Source organism: Osmia lignaria, chromosome 8 (genome assembly GCF_051020975.1).
Source record: "Osmia lignaria lignaria isolate PbOS001 chromosome 8, iyOsmLign1, whole genome shotgun sequence".
Taxonomy (NCBI): Eukaryota; Metazoa; Arthropoda; class Insecta; order Hymenoptera; family Megachilidae; genus Osmia; species Osmia lignaria.
Genome location: NC_135039.1, coordinates 10,452,474 through 10,468,721, shown reverse-complemented (window position 1 = coordinate 10,468,721; position 16,248 = coordinate 10,452,474). Strand labels below are relative to the sequence as shown.

The following is a 16,248-nucleotide window of genomic DNA, read 5'->3' as shown; positions in this document are numbered from 1 at the left end:
AGCTGAAAAATAATTTAATACTAATATTTTTTGAATGATTAAGGCCTTCCAGGCTGTCAGTGATATAATTTTTTACAAGATATGAAGTAGATAGTTATTTTTCATTGACTAAAGCTATTCAGGCCCTTTTTTATTAGTACTTTTTGGCTAACTAACCTAACCAAACCTAACCTTTTTCTATCGAATCGAAAATAAAGAAAGCCCCCGCTGCTGATCGGACAGGTTGAAGGTTGTATTGTGTAATCCGCGCATGAAGAGCCCAGCTGGTTCCTTCGTACAGGACCTTCCTGCGGGCCCTATCTGGCCCCGCCATAAACTGCAATAAAGTAATTTGTGCACTTCGAGGTCCACCATACTATGTACTGAGTGTTCGTAAGAATATTGTTGTAGGTACTTCAATCATCGCCGACAATCCAAAAGCCACAAAGTAAGTAACTACACATATTGCGATACCATAAACATCCTGAAATGAAATAAACAGTATTTTCAAAAATTCACATGTCTGTAGAGGCTACGAATAATATTAGAAACTTACGGTCGTTAAAACTTCAACGTTGAATGGATAATTGCTAAACATACCCATTAATTGTATTAAGAATGGATTTAGAAGATAAGCGCAGAACGTTACTCTGCTGAAGGGAGTCCAATACTTTAGTGACAAAAATTGATTTACGATACCTGCAATTGCGAGAAAAACAAAGAAAGCAGTTATCACCATTCGTATTGTACTTAGGTGTGTTCTATTTAAAAAAAATCACATAGTAATTTTGTAAGATATTGTTCGGTTTTACCGCCATTGTTTGTGGCACAGGCGATTACGAGCCACGCTATTCCAAGGCTCCAAGCAAATCTGCTAAACGTCTCGTAAAATACTGATACAGTAAGCGACACGTTTCTATTTGACATACCAAATAGAATCGTGCAATTACACAAAACGCTGAGGAACCAGCAGGAAGCTAACCATTTCTGAAATATTAGATAAAAAGTGATACAGATAGCATTTATGTAGGGACACCAGTAAGTAAAGTGTTTTCGCAAAAATTAAAAGCTTTGAAAGTATTGTTTTATTGAAAAGAAAAAAGGATCAGTAATTAGGTACCCTTGACAGATGTAATTTATAATTGCATTTTGCAAGAAACACCGCTGTGCCCATCCCTACTATGAACGGTGGTATTCTCATCCATGGTAGTATGTATATGGAAGTAAGCGTCTCAAGTTGTATATCGAATCTACAAAGGGTACGTTTAGATTCTTCATATTTAATAAATATACCATAAATAAACAAATATTTATTACACTCACGTAGGAATGTATCCTATATCGTACGTTATATAAGCGTGCACCAATATGCATAAAAACATAGTAGCAATGCTTAAGCTTAGAGCAGTGTAATAGTAGCTGAAAGTGATTAAATTGCAATAAAAAGTTTCTACGAATATTGATGACACACTTACCTGCTTGATAAAATCAAAACAAAGATACCAAAAACAAAGAACTGCATGTTATTGGCGAGATACCAGCTCCATGTCAGACACTAAAACAGTTATTTCTCTGTAAAGTATAGATTTGCCAATAATTTTATATTGCCAATAAATTTAGATTTACCATACCATATCATCCCATTCAAAGAGATTATTGATGTAGAGTATATTTCTCCACCAGTATTTTGAGCATAGTTCGTGCATCGGTTCATGGAAATACATCAATGAAAATTTCTCAATCCAAGTGAAGTTTATGATGGAGAGCAATATTATAATCAAGTACATCGGTGTAACCCTTTTGAATTTTGGTTAGAATTTTTTATATGAACAAGTCTAGTCGGTTTAATCAAGATAACGCTTTGATGAACATCAAGAAAGCCTTAGAGTACCTGATGTATTTTTTGATGATTGCACGAATGAAAATCATTACATTCCTGCTAAATGAAGCGTTATTTTCGTTCCTTTGTAACTTCTTTGGAAATCCAAGCACCAGGAGGAAACCACTGATAAAGAAAAACGTATCCACAACAAATGTACCATTGGCTAAGATTTGCGATTCAATATTGCTCAGTATTATATAGTCCTCTGCCTTGTTACCTAAACTTAGCGGAACACCATAAGATTAGACATTGTGTGAATAAATGAATTATTTCAAGTAACTACATTTATTTTACCAATAACGTTCAGGGTGTAGTATATAACGTGGCCAAACATGATCCATATCATTCCAATAACCTTCATGCCATGAAACGCTTTCAAATCATTTGAACTATTGTCTAATTTGAATATTTGTTTCATGTTCGAATAAGCTGAGAAACATATAAGGATTTTTGCAATTCGATTCTCTGCTTTCGGTTCTGATGGTACAGCGTCCTCTTCGATATATATCAATTTCTCCACCGTGTTGTTCTTTAATTCTACATATTATTAAACAACAGTTCTATTATTAAACAACACTACGATCGTAAAACTATCTCAAAACTATCGCTTACCGATAGTGCCGCCGTCGTCGTCGTCGTCGTCGTCGTCTGTTTTTTTCTGTAGACGTTTCTGATAGATGAGAATATCGTATAACGTGGCTACTATCGTTGTACCGAATAATACTGTCAAAATAAATCTACGAACAAGCAAAATTGAATATTGAGGTTAAATTCGATCGGTATTTAATCATTTAAATTGGGAATCCTTTGATCTGTAATTGCGTTTACGTACAAAATCGTAATGATTTTTCCACTGAGAAGCCACGCATGATCATCTTTCAGATTAGAGATTTTCATCAACTCAAAGTCCGTCGAATAGAGTTGTCCAACTAGAAGAAGTCTATCGTCGAATACCTTCTTTAGCATTGTACCCACTTCGTATTCGCTGCAGGATGCTGGTAGACAAAGTCCGAGTACTATTATCGTCTAAAAGGATGTCAGTTTAGAGATACTACGTTTCTTCTATTCTCCTGTTTACCACACTCGGTTAAATTATGGAAACCGGGGTAACCTCCGATCGAGCTGATTTTTTTACCATAGAAAGCCCTTGAAGTGGGGATATCAACGGTGGTCATCTCATCTCTTAACTATTCCACCACCCCCGCAGAGGTCGAAAACTAAAATTGGTTTTTTCTCTCTTTTTTTTTTATCTCCTTACCAGGATCGGCGCGGAAACCACTTTTTGGACAATTTTGGTTTTTGACCTCTGCGGGGGAATCATCACCTCAATGGCTATCTATGGTAAAAAAATCAGCTCGTTCGGAGGTTACCCCGGTTTCTATAACCCAACCCCACTCTCAGCTTGAGAAGAACAGGAATCATTCGTACTTCCATAGGAACACTTATATGATACTGCACAGTGCCATTCTGATTGAGATGAGCAACAAAGAAGTTGAGCTCGAAAGGTGGAAACTCTTCGGCTGGATTACGGTAGATCGAATTATTTCGAATCGTCTTCTCTGACAATGGAAATTGTCTCTTCTGACTAAGGAACTCGCATTCTTGTCTATTTCCCACCCAATAGTTGTTTCCTGAAATGTATCCCGACGTTGGTTGTCCGCTCGCGTCCAACACTAGAAAATAACAACAACATCCCATTTTTAATTGTGTCCATTTGCAGTAAAGATTTACCGAAGAAAACACACTACGGACTTCTCAAACTCCAAAGTACACCGTTGTCTACCGCGTCCCGGAATATCTGCATTTCTCTTCGGCATCTGGTCGAATTTAGCTGTTGCGTTCCGGTGGTAATCGCATAACCAGGCAAGTTTCGCATCAACGCTTCTGGCTCTGGTTTGAGTGCATTAATCGTCACACACGTGCACGCTAGCAGAATGATCTTCATCCTCTTGTATTTCATTGTATCCAGTAAATTATTTAACGCTTCTTAGTTAACTCCGAAGTTGATGCAATCACTAGTTTTGTGATTAATATATGGATAGTGATCTAACAATCCGTTGAACTTGAAATGAGGAACACCAGGGTTTCAGAATAACGTTATCCAATTGAGAGCGTCGCCTTTGTTACTTACATCGTCGTCGTTGTCGTCGTCGTCTTTAAAGACACACCAGAACACCCCACCATGATCGTTAATTAAAGTACAAGTTTACGATAATTTTTTGTGTGTTTTTTTTCGTATTACACTGTACGGCTTTGGGTCTCCTGGAGTTATATCGGCTGACGATATGGCGAGCGGCTCATTCGACTGGGCATGGAGAGGGGAGTTTTATGACCCCAAGATGTCGGACTTCCGACCACGGAAACATGGTCCAAATGATGACATAAGATGATGATGATGATGGATGGAGATGGCGATGGAAAGAAAAGGAAAGCAAGTGTTGACTTGTCTAAAATCTCTATTTAGGAGAGGAGACTCTCATGAGGCCAAAAGCATAGCAAGGATGATGATGGCCTGGAAGAGGAACGGAGACGCGTGAAGCAGTAGCCACCCTCTGATCCGACCGGGATCATCCGCTCTCTTTCCCCGATTAAGAAATGATGCGGAAGAGGATGACATGATCGTCATCATCAGGTGAAGGAGGAAAGGAAGAACGGGTGAGAGGAGCAATCGCTTCTGATGAGGACCAGTTTAGGTTAGGTTAGGTATTTACTTTTCATGGTCGCCCTCCCCCGAAGTAATGCTTAATAGTGGTTTTGGGGGTGGTTTGGCGGCACTGGCACTCCCAGGCGAAATCGCGACGGGGTTTTTTGTTGCTCCCGATGAGCCGTGTCGAATGAGGCGTCCTATACCGTCATCGGACATAAGTCCATCAACTCCGTCATCATCTTATGTCATCATTTTGACCATGTTCTCGGGGTCGGAGGTCGGACATCTTGGTGTCGTAAAACTCTCCTCTCTATGCCTGATCGAACCCCAGGAGAGTCCGGCTTTTGAAGCAACCAGATTTATTGCTACGATTGAAAAGAAGCATGTATTTAAATCAGAAAAGAAACGGTGCAAAAAGAAGGATTTAAGTACTTGTTTAATGTATTCGAAGTTGTTACATAGTAATAGGATCGTAAGTCAACGTAAGAAAATGGCAGATTACTCCTTGAAATGAAGTTTTTCTTTTATGGAACAGTAAACTGCGTCCCAGAAAAACCAGCCATGACCTCCAGTAAAATAAAGAAAATGCTGGGGTGAAGATTCACGACTCTACGGTGTGCAGAGAATTCTTGGAAGATGGGAGAAGTCATAAGGCCCACTAGGCCGTACAGGAAGAAGGTGTTATTCTCAGACGAGACACACTTTGTAGTGCAGGACCGGCGATCAAAATTCGTTCGTAAAAGTGCGGATGAAAAACTCACTGCTGCCCGCATTGTGCAATCAGTCAAACGTCCTATCAAGAAGAGGTTCAGGGGCTGTTTTTCGCACTCGGGACCTGGCACTCTTGTCCCAGTAGAGGGCATGATGAACAGTGAGGAATATAAAGCAGTACTGGAAAAACATTTTGGTGACCGTTGATTTCTATGGACCTCTTCCAAGGTCGGTAGGATACGTCCAGTATATATTTGTGGTTTTAGACGCGTTCTCGATACTTGTTGAGCTAAAACCAAAGAAATAAGCGACTGCGAGAATTGTCACCGGGAAGATTCTGAGCGATTATTGTGTAAAAATCGGCCAACCGAAGCGTACCGTATCCGATAATGGATCACAATTTACCGCCAAGATTTTGAAAAATGAATTGCTTAAAAACGGGATTAAGGTTGTATTTTCATCTGAGTCTAATCCGACTGAACGGGTTATGAGAGAATTAGGGAAATTATTCTGTAGCAGTCGAGAAAACAAAGCGGTGTTTCGTCTCGGGATCGTCTGTTAGACTCGTCAGTGGGGCTGACAACAGACGACCCCTGCCCCAGACACGGTTGGACTTTACCAAAAGGTGGGACGCAAATCCGGATGGGTCATATATCATGAGAAAGCCCTTGACGAGACGAACACAATGGCGTGGGTGGGAGGTCTTAAATATGTGACCTTGACCCGCTAGAGGTCAAAAACTAAAATGATTTCAACTATATATATTGAGTTTACTCAAAAGCTGGGCGGCAAATCCAGATGGGTGGTATGTCATTAGAAAGCCCTTGACGAGAGGAACACAATGGTGTGGGTGGGAGGTTCTAAATATCAGACCGTGTCCCGCTAGAGGTTAAAAACTAAAATTACGTTAATTTTGTTGTGCGAGAGGTTTTCGTCCAGATAGATCCGCTCCTGACGCTGGATTATGATAAAAACGCGAATGTTGCTGTGTAACGCGTAAACCACCGCAAATACAGCGCCATCACCGCAATATTTAGGTTAGGTTAGGGTTAGGGTTAGGTTAGGTTAGGTTAAGTTTGGGTGTCTTTTTCGAAGATTTCTCCTTGTTAAATAAGAAAAAAAAAAAGGTAATGAATTTAAATGATCTGAATTTATTCGCCTTGTAACGGGACTTTACAACTTTTGAGTGTAACTGTCGCAGAACTTCACTGCGACGAGTTCGATGCAACTTATTGTACCACAGCACAGCCAACTCTAGTACTAGCCATGCTGAACAACGTGGCAACACCGCTCACGTGACAATCGGGAGTCCTATTTTCAAAAACAGAGTCCTGTGCTCGGAATTGTAATTAACGTCTTTTTTAATTAAAAGCTGTAGTAATATACACTATTTTGTGTTAATTATGTATAAACAATATATAAACGTTGCAACTATGGCAAATAGAAGTGATGTGGTAGTATAAAATTGTTATAAACATGATATATATTTTGTGTACTCTCAAAGTAGTTTGGTGTTGTGAAGCATGATATTTGAAATATTTACTGTGGTTTCAAGAAAATTTAGGTATGAAGCAAAATGAAACCATCTTTGGATCAAATTGAAACATTTCAGAATTGATGAACGTGTATATAAGTTAATAAAAACCTTGAAACATGCGAAATTATTGGAACGAAACCAAAGAGGTTATGTGAAGTCCAGAGAGTAGCCGAGAGTCTGACGACGTTGATTGGCTGGGAATCTGGGAATCCGGGAGGCGGATAGAGTAGGGTAGGTGTTGATATATTCAGACCGGACTCCCGCGGTGTTGCCATTTTTATTTCAGCACGGCTAGTACTAGAGTCGGCTGTGAGTAGATAGTTATTTTTCAGTGACTAAAGCTATTCAGGCCTTTTCTTGTTAGTACTTTTTGGCTAACTAACCTAACCAAACCTAACCTTTTTCTATCTCATCCAAAATAAAGAAAGCTCCCGCTGCTGATCGGACGGGTTAAAGGTAGTATTGTGTAATCCGCGCATGAAGAGCCTAGCTGGCTTCTTCGTACAGGACCTTCCTGCGGGCCCTTTCTGGCCCCGCCATACACTACAATAAAGTAATTTGTGCACTTCGAGGTCCACGATACTATGTAGTGAGTGTTCGTAAGAATATTGTCGTAGGTACTTCAATCATCGCCGACAATCCAAAAGCCACAAAGAAAGTAACTACACATATTGCGATACCATAAGCACCCTGAAATGAAATAAATAGTATTTTCAAAAATTCACATGTCTGTAGAGGATACGAATAATATTAGAAACTTACGGTCGTTAAAACTTCAACGTTGAATGGATAATTGCTAAACATACCCATTAATTGTATTAAGAATGGATTTAGAAGATAAGCGCAGAACGTTACTCTGCTGAAGGGAATCCAGTAGTTTAATGACAAAAATTGATTTACGATACCTGCAATTGCAAGAAAAACAAAGAAAGCACTTATCAGCATTTGTATTGTACTTAGGTATATTCTATTTTAAAAAAATCAAATAGTAATTTTGTAAGATATTGTTCGGTTTTACCGCCATTGTTTGTGGCACAGGCGATTACGAGCCATGCTATTCCAAGGCTCCAAGCAAATCTGCTAAACGTCTCGTAAAGGACTGATACAGTAAGCGACACGTTTCTATTTGTGATACCAAATAGAATCGTGCATATACACAAAACGCTGAGGAACCAGCAGACAGCTAACGCTTTCTGAAATATTAGATAAAAAATGATACAGATAGCATTTATATAGAGACACCAGTAAGTAAAGTGTTTTCGCAAAAATTGAAAGCTTTGAAAGTATTGTAATATTGAAAAGAAAAAAGGATCAGTAATTAAGTACCCTTGACAAATGTAATTTATAATTGCATTTTGCAAGAAATACCGCTGTGCCCATCCCTACTATGTACGGTGGTATTCTCATCCATGGTCGTATGTACATGGAAGTAAACGTCTCAAGTAGCATATCTAATCTACAAAGGGTACGTTCAGATTCTCCATATTTAACAAATATACAATAAATAAACAAATATTTATTACACTCACGTAGGAATGTATCCTATGTCGTACGTTATATAAGCGTGCACCAACATGGATAAAAACATAGTAGCCATGCTTAAGCTTAGAGCAGTGTAATAGTAGCTGAAAGTGATTAAATTACAATAAAAAGTTTCTACAAATATTGATGACACACTTACCTGCTTGATAAAATCAAAACAAAGGTACCAAAAACAAAGAACTGCATGTTATTGGCGATATACCAGCTCCATGTCAGACACTAAAACAATTATTTCTCTGTAAAGTATAGATTTGCCAATAATTTTATATTGCCAATAAATTTAGATTTACCATACCATATCATTCCATTCGAAGAGATTATTGATGTAGAGTATATTTCTCCACCAGTATTTTGAGCATAGTTCGTGCATCGGTTCATTGAAATCCATCAATGAAAATTTCTCAATCCAAGTGAAGTTTATGATGGCGAGCAATATTATAATCAAGTACGTCGGTGTAAACCTTTTGAATCATAGTTAGAATTTTTTATATGAACAAGTCCAGTCGGTTTAATCAAGAGAACGCTTTGATGAACATCAAGAAAGCCTTAGAGTACCTGATGTATTTTTTGATGACTGCACGAATGAAAATCATTACATTCCTGCTAAATGAAGCGTTATTTTCGTTCTTTTGTAATTTCTTTGTAAATCCAAACACCACGAGGAAACCACTGATAAAGAAAAACGTATCCACAGGAAATGTACCATTGGCTATGATTTGCAATTCAATATTGGTGGTTGCTATAGCGCTTTCTGCCTTGTTACCTAAACTTAGCGGAACACCATAAGATTAGAGATTGTATGAATAAATGAATTATTTCAAGTAACTACATTTATTTTACCAGTGACGTTCAGTGTGTAGTATATAACGTGGAAAAAAATGAGCCATATCATTCCAATAACCTTCATGCCATGAAACGCTTTCAAATCATTTGAACTATTGTCTAATTTGAATATTTCTTTCATGTTCGAATAAGCTGAGAAACATATAAGGATTTTTGCAATTCGATTCTCTGCTTTCGGTTCTGATGGTACAGCGTCCTCTTCATTATATTCCGACTTCTCCTCCGTGTTGTTCTTAAATTCTACATATTATTGAACAACAGTACTATTATTAAACAACACTACGATCGTAAAACTATCCTAAACTATCGCTTACCGATAGTGCCGTCGTCGTCGTCGTCTGTTTTTTTCTGCAGACGTTTCTGATAGATGAGAATATCGTATAACGTGGCTACTATCGTTGTACCGAATAATATTGTCAAAATAAATCTACGAACAGGCAAAATTGAATATTGAAGTTAATCATTTAAATTTGGAATCCTTTGATCTGTAATCGCGTTTACGTACAAAATCATAATAATTTTTCCACTGAGAAGCCACGCATGATCATCTTTCAGATTAGAGATTTTCATCAACTCAAAGTCCGTCGAATAGAGTTGTCCAACTAGAAGAAGTCTATCGTCGAATACCTTCTTTAGCATTGTACCCACTTCGTATTCGCTGCAGGATGCTGGCAGACAAAGTCCGAGTACTATTATCTCCTAAAAAGATGTCAATTTAGAGATACTACGTTTCCTCTATTCTTCTGTTCGCCACTCGCATCTTAAAAAGAACAGGAATCATTCGTACGTCGATAGGAACCCTCATATGATACTGCACAGTGCCATTCTGACTGAGATGAGCACCAAAGAAGTTGAGCTCGAAAGGTGGAAACTCTTCGGCTGGATTACGGTAGATCGAATTATTTCGAATCTTCTTCTCTGACAATGGAAATTGTCTCTTCTGGCTAAGGAACTCGCATTCTTGTCTATTTCCCACCCAATAGTTGTTTCCTGAAATGTATCCCGACGTTGGTTGTCCGCTCGCGTCCAACACTAGAAAATAACAACAACATCCCATTTTTAATTGTGTCCATTTGCAGTGAAGATTTACCGAAGAAAACACACTACGGACTTCTGAAACTCCAAAGTACACCGTTGTCAACCGCGTCCCGGAATATCTGCATTTCTCTTCGGCATCTGGTCGAATTTAGGTTTTGTATTCCGGTGGTAATCGCATAACCAGGCGAGTTTCCCATCAACGCTTCTGGCTCTGGTTTGAGTGCATTAATCGTCACACACGTGCACGCTAGCAGAATGATCTTCATCCTCTTGTATTTCATTGTATCCAGTAAATTATTTAAGGCTTCTTAGTTAACTCCGAAGTTGATGCAATCACTAGTTGGATGATTAATAAATGGATAGTAGTCTAACAATCCGTTGAACTTGAAATGAAGAACACCTGGGTTTCAGAATGACGTTATCCAATTGAGAGCGTCGCCTTTGTGACTTACATCGTCGTGATTGTCGTCGTCTTTAATACATTCGTGACGAGGCCTTAATCTATTGTCCCCGTCGTGGAGCGTGGTTAAAAAAAGTTTATTAATTTCAATAATCAGTTATTTAAATGCTATGACGCGATAATAGTTCATATAACACGGGTGGCTCAGTCCGCCCGATGAAACCATTGTGTATGTATCTCCGGTGGCGCATCCCGTCCCATGGGACAGACAAGAATGTACCACCGGTGGTACACCCCGTCGCGGTCGTGTTAAAGACACATCCCACCATGATACAGTACAAGTGTACGATAATTTTTGTTTCTTTTTTTTTCATATTACACTGTACAGCTTTTGGATCTTCTGACCCAAATATCGGGCGACGATGCGGAAAGATGGTCTAAATGATGACATGAGATGATAACGATGATGGATAGAGATGGCAATGGAGAGAAAAGAAAAGCAGGTGTTGTCTTGTCTTAAATCCCTATCAAGGTGAGGAGACTCTCATGAGGCCAAAAGCATGGCAAGGACGATGATGACCTGGAGGAGGTACGGAGAGGAGTGAAGCAGCAGCCACCGTCTGATCCAAACGGGATGATCCGTTATCGTACCTCCGATTAACCCCTTGCACTATGCGGAAACTCGGAAAAAGCCAGGCCAAACACGGGGCGCCCGAATGGTGGGGATAGGAGCCGAGCGGTGCAGACAGATTGTCGGAACTTTGAAACATGATATTTTGCGACTGAGTGCGAGAGAATTCGCAATCTCTGAGTTCGAAATCTCGATCACAAGTCAGACTCGTGATATTCAAGTTTGGCCTAAAATTTTTATCACGAGTCAGACTCGTCAAAATAGTGTAAGGGGTTAAGAAATGATGCGGAAGAGGATGACATGATCGTCATCATCAGGAGAAGGAGGAAAGAAAGAACGGGGGAGAGGAGCGATCGCTTCTAATAAGGACCAGCTTAGGTTAGGTTAGGTATTTAGTTTCCACGGCCAGATTCTTTGTCGCCCTCCCCCGAAGAAATGCTTAATAGCGGTTCCGGCGGTGGTTTGGTGGCACTGGCACGCCCAGCCGAAATCGAGGCGGGTTTTTTTAGTGGGTATACTTCAATGGTAGGTGTGCAACACTACCGGGCGTCCATCTGCCTATGCCCTTTTTCCCCCCTCGTAAAAAACAGGTTAGGTTAGGTTAGGTTAGTTTGAAGTTTTATCATGTTCCCGGCCTCAGGTCTTCGCTCCTATTAGGTCGTTTGTTGCCCTCGATGAGCCGTGTCGATTGAAGCGCCCTATACCGTCATCGGGCATAAGTCCATCAACGCCGTCATCATCTTATGTCATCATTTTGACTATGTTCCCAATACAGTAAAACCTGGATAAATGCAACCAAGATTGGGACCCAGTGGTTGCATTTATCCAAGCGTGGTGTCGATTCTGCGTCCGTACACGTTTTGTATTCAGCCGACATGCCGATTCTGTATCCGTACACATCTTTTGTATTTAGTCGTGGTGTCAATTCTATGTTGTTTATTCTATTACTATTGTTTATAAATATAATTCAAACTATATCGTGTTTGGTGTCATTTTAATCAGAAACATCTCACAAATGTGTTAGTAAAAGTTTCATTAGGAAAAAGTTAAAAATAAAAAAGTTTTATCGTTCAATTAGTATTAGTCACGTCGATATTACGGTCGGATCATATTACACGGTTTCCTCGTCGAGCGGCTCGGTTCCCCTAGGGGGATCCCCCCAACTGGAGGGGATAGCGATGTTGCACTTATCCAAGCATTCTTTCGTTGCATTTATCCAGGTTTTACTGTAGTCGGAGGTCGGACATCTTGGTGGCATAAGACTCCCCTCTCCATGCCCGGTCGAATGAACCCCTGCACACGGCAACCGACATAACTCCAGGAGAGTCCCGCTTTTGACGCAACCAACCAGAGTTTTTGCAACGATAGAAAAAGAAGCATTTATTGAAATCAGAAGAGAAACGGTGCAAAAAGATGCATTTAAGTAGTTGTTTAATGTATTCGAAGTTGCGTTACGCTCACTTATTATTGAAACTTTGCCACCTTGTAGAGCTCGTCGTCCTGAACACGCCTATACCCCATTTTGGGGGCAGTCGACTAATTATATAAAAGATATTAACAATTAAAGCTAGTACTAGTTCTCGGGCTCTCCTCAGACTAATGGTTCTTTAAAACGCAGTCACGCAGTCTTAGCAGACTATATTACGCATTATTTGGGGGACTTTGACGATTGGGATAGGCTGGTAGCATTCGCGATGTTTGCGTACAACACCTCGGTTCACGAAGGAACGAAATTTACACCGTTCGAATTGGTGTACGGTAAGCGTGCACGCGCACCGACCTCGTTCCCTGCGAGCGACGATTTACCCACGTACACCGGGTACGTTCGGGATTTGAATGATAGGTTGCACGAGATGCGTGTAATTGCATCTAAAAATCTGAATCGTGCAAAAATCCGGTCTAAGTCCTACTACGATGCGAAAGCTCATCCATTTAGAGGACAGGTAGGGGACGTGGCATACGTCCTGGTCGAACCACGAAAAGACAAATTTGGCATGGTCCTTACCAGATAGCAAACTTTACAGCGAAAAATAATGTCGTGCTGGAAAATGAAGTGACTGGGTATATTAACAAGTCTGAGAAACCAATATATACAAACGGTTAGCTCCGCGGTTAAACAGATAACTCGTAATCTAATTGTCCCCGGTTCAAGTCCATAGTTACCAATTTTTTTTCTGTTTAATGATAATTTTTTTTTTTTTTTGAATAACTATTACAACTGTGCTATAATCATTGCATATATTAATAATTAATTACATGTGCTGCAATTTTTATAGAATTTAAGTTATCTTTTCTATCCAATACGTACATTAACATCCTTACCGCATTCGGATACTGTCGAAGTTAGTTAGGTTTATATTTATCTTAAAGAGAGAGCGTACAGCCCATGCATTTGCTTATTGCTTCTACTGTATCAATTTTATGAGTAATTTAAATACAGCTACTGATGGAACCCATACCCAAAAAAATTTGGTGACCCCTAAAGTGAAGTTTAACCTAAATATAAATCTAACAAACTCAGACAGTATCAAAGGGTCTAGCCGTATAAGCATAGTGAATCGGCCCCAGTAACAATTTCGGTTGATATTGATATCACATATTGCTTTTTGCCTAAACAACAATTGTGTGCAATTTCAACCCCCTACCCCCTCTGATAAGGGAGATATGAGGGTAAAACCCAAAACCTTTACCATTTTTTTTCTCGGAAACTATTTAAGATATTTGATCACGTTAAAGTGCAAATAGTAGGTATTCATTAGTTGTATATCATATTTTTTTTTCAAAATTTTTATTCGTTGATTAAGGGTTGAAAATTAATAAATAAATCTTTGAAAATGATTTTTATAAACAATCCCTTGGATGACACCCACCGAAAAAATTAAGAATAATCCTTTACTATTTAACTATTATCTGTAAAAATTTCAAGAGTGTCGGATTGGTACATCATAGTTAAAAAAAAATAAAACCAATGCAACGCCCTTTCATAAGGCAAAGCCGGCCTGAACGTTAGAGGCGCTCAACCTAACCGACCTACAGGGGAATACGTAGCGCCGACCCGCCACGTTTCTCGTACCAGAAACAGCTCTCAGAAAAGTATGAGCTCTTCTTTCCCTAAACTGTGTGTTAATTAACAGTCATTTATTTAAATAATATATTAACAATTTAAATTTTTTAATTAAGTTTTCTGGTCCTAATTTTTAACGTCCGTGTTTTCACGGTGTTTCTCGTTTTAAGTGTGTCTCGCATGCATATTGGTTTATACCCGCGTAACTATTTACGTTTGATTTGTATTCTATGTAACAATTGTAAGTTTTACCGTTTATATGTCGCGACCGAACTTTCATTTTTATAATGTTATTGTTTTGTTGTAAATATTGTACATTTAACGCGTCATGTTCGTCCAATAATTCCGCAAGATAACGTTTTTACCGCGAGATTTTAAAGTTTGGAAATTCTATCCAATTAACGACTCCTCTATATTCGGCAACAAGAGGGAACAAGACAGTGGACACTAAAATCATGGACTCAGGATCGTACGCTTTACCCTTTATGATGCGTCTATTTACACGCCAATTTAGGCTCCGTGATTGCGTAAAAAAGTATCAGGGCATATAAACCGCATTGGAAAATACACCATTTGTACCATAAAACGCGCTTAACTCTTTTCTGGACACCCATATACTTAAAACGAAGGTCACCTTAATTACAGCCATTTCCAGGTAGTACTGGTACGCTATAATATAATTAACCCTTTTCAGGGCGACCATATACTTAAAACGAGGAAAATCTTAGTTACAACTATTCACAGGTACCAGCTACAATTTAATTAAAAGTAATACGTACGTGAAAAGGTAAAGACGGAAATAGTTATAGAAGTCTATGTTCTTTACAGCGTTGAATAGAATGATATTGCATTTATAACTGTGATACCTTCTTTGACTATTAAAAGGACAACTAATGGCATCTAACACAGTGCCATTGTTCAAGACATGGTATAAATCTGTGATTTAGGGCTCCCACATACTTAAAACGAGAAAGACTGTGAAAACACGGACGTTAAAAGTTAGGACCAGAAAACTTAATTAAAAAATTTAAATTGTTAATATATTATTTAAATAAATGACTGTTAACTAACACACAGTTTAGGGAAAGAAGAGCTCATACTTTTCTGAGAGCTGTTTCTGGTACGAGAAACGTGGCGGGTCGGCGCTACGTATTCCCCTGTAGGTCGGTTAGGTTGAGCGCCTCTAACGTTCAGGCCGGCTTTGCCTTATGAAAGGGCGTTGCATTGGTTTTATTTTTTTTTAACTATGATGTACCAATCCGACACTTTTGAAATTTTTACAGATAATAGTTAAATAGTAAAGGATTATTCTGAATTTTTTCGGTGGGTGTCATCCAAGGGATTGTTTATAAAAATCATTTTCAAAGATTTATTTATTAATTTTCAACCCTTAATCATCGAATAAAAATTTTGAAAAAAAAATATGATATACAGCTAATGAATACCTACTATTTGCACTTTAATGTGATCAAATATCTTAAATAGTTTCTGAGAAAAAAAATGGTAAAGGTTTTGGGTTTTACCCTCATATCTCCCTTATCAGAGGGGGTAGGGGGTTGAAATTGCACACAATTGTTGTTTAGGCAAAAAGCATTATGTGATATAAATATCAACCGAAATTGTTACTGGGGCCGATTCACTATGCTTATACGGCTAGACCCTTTACGGTTTGAGTAAACCTGCTGAAGTGATCGGCACCCACATGCGTCTGCCCGTAGCTAGCGACACCGTTCATTGGACAAGAAGCCAATATGGCGTCACAGTAACGTAGCAAATGCACTAAAAGTGTCGAACTTTACACACTCATAACTTTTTAACCATTGGATTCCTAAAGTTAAGACTTGCATTTTTGGATTCAACACATCAAAAACTAATAATTAAAAAAAAAATAGGTCCAAAATTTTGGGTCCGGTAAAGTAAAGTTTAACCCTTATTCTGCTAGATAGCATTGTATTTTATAAGTATCGAGTAGTA

The 16,248-nt window shown here is 38.9% G+C and overlaps 3 protein-coding genes across 9 annotated transcripts in view; 1 reads left to right on the top strand and 2 right to left on the bottom strand.

The window, feature by feature from the left end:
- Positions 1 to 16,248, top strand: part of Pex12 (peroxisomal biogenesis factor 12) — a 36,737-nt gene that overhangs the window by 18,584 nt on the left and 1,905 nt on the right. Inside the window, exon 1 of one of the 7 annotated variants that reach the window (XM_034334485.2) lies at positions 286 to 427. The exons of 3 other annotated variants lie outside the window; for them this stretch is intronic. The gene's annotated coding sequence lies outside the window, so the exon portion shown is untranslated. 3 more of the 7 variants (XM_034334483.2, XM_034334488.2, XM_034334487.2) reach the window with 3 other exon arrangements.
- LOC117608833 (nose resistant to fluoxetine protein 6-like) lies at positions 325 to 4,577 on the bottom strand. The gene is made up of 13 exons (XM_034334474.2): positions 3,614 to 4,577; positions 3,290 to 3,534; positions 2,694 to 2,887; positions 2,474 to 2,598; positions 2,156 to 2,398; positions 1,871 to 2,078; positions 1,611 to 1,776; positions 1,455 to 1,534; positions 1,303 to 1,398; positions 1,100 to 1,229; positions 792 to 966; positions 536 to 678; positions 325 to 463 (listed from the first exon to the last, which is right to left on the bottom strand). The coding sequence occupies exons 1-13, from the start codon at positions 3,819 to 3,821 to the stop codon at positions 356 to 358; spliced, it is 2,121 nt and encodes a 706-aa protein (XP_034190365.2). The 5' UTR covers positions 3,822 to 4,577; the 3' UTR covers positions 325 to 355.
- On the bottom strand, positions 7,304 to 13,736 carry LOC117608834 (nose resistant to fluoxetine protein 6-like). Its single transcript, XM_034334475.2, has 13 exons — positions 10,253 to 13,736; positions 9,929 to 10,173; positions 9,647 to 9,840; positions 9,456 to 9,568; positions 9,139 to 9,381; positions 8,854 to 9,061; positions 8,594 to 8,759; positions 8,438 to 8,517; positions 8,286 to 8,381; positions 8,083 to 8,212; positions 7,775 to 7,949; positions 7,519 to 7,661; positions 7,304 to 7,446 (listed from the first exon to the last, which is right to left on the bottom strand). The coding sequence occupies exons 1-13, from the start codon at positions 10,458 to 10,460 to the stop codon at positions 7,339 to 7,341; spliced, it is 2,109 nt and encodes a 702-aa protein (XP_034190366.2). The 5' UTR covers positions 10,461 to 13,736; the 3' UTR covers positions 7,304 to 7,338.

Excerpts from the sequence above, each read along its gene's own strand:
- LOC117608833 (XM_034334474.2), bottom strand. The coding sequence starts at position 3,821 with ATGAAATACAAGAGGATGAAGATCATTCTGCTAGCGTGCACGTGTGTG. Across the intron at positions 1,230-1,302 it reads GATATAGGATACATTCCTAC|ATTCGATATACAACTTGAGA; the intron begins GTGAGTGTAATA and ends TACCCTTTGTAG. Across the intron at positions 464-535 it reads ACGTTGAAGTTTTAACGACC|GATGTTTATGGTATCGCAAT; the intron begins GTAAGTTTCTAA and ends ATTTCATTTCAG.
- LOC117608834 (XM_034334475.2), bottom strand. The coding sequence starts at position 10,460 with ATGAAATACAAGAGGATGAAGATCATTCTGCTAGCGTGCACGTGTGTG. Across the intron at positions 9,569-9,646 it reads GGAAAAATTATTATGATTTT|ATTTATTTTGACAATATTAT; the intron begins GTACGTAAACGC and ends GCCTGTTCGTAG. Across the intron at positions 8,518-8,593 it reads TCTTCGAATGGAATGATATG|TGTCTGACATGGAGCTGGTA; the intron begins GTATGGTAAATC and ends TAATTGTTTTAG.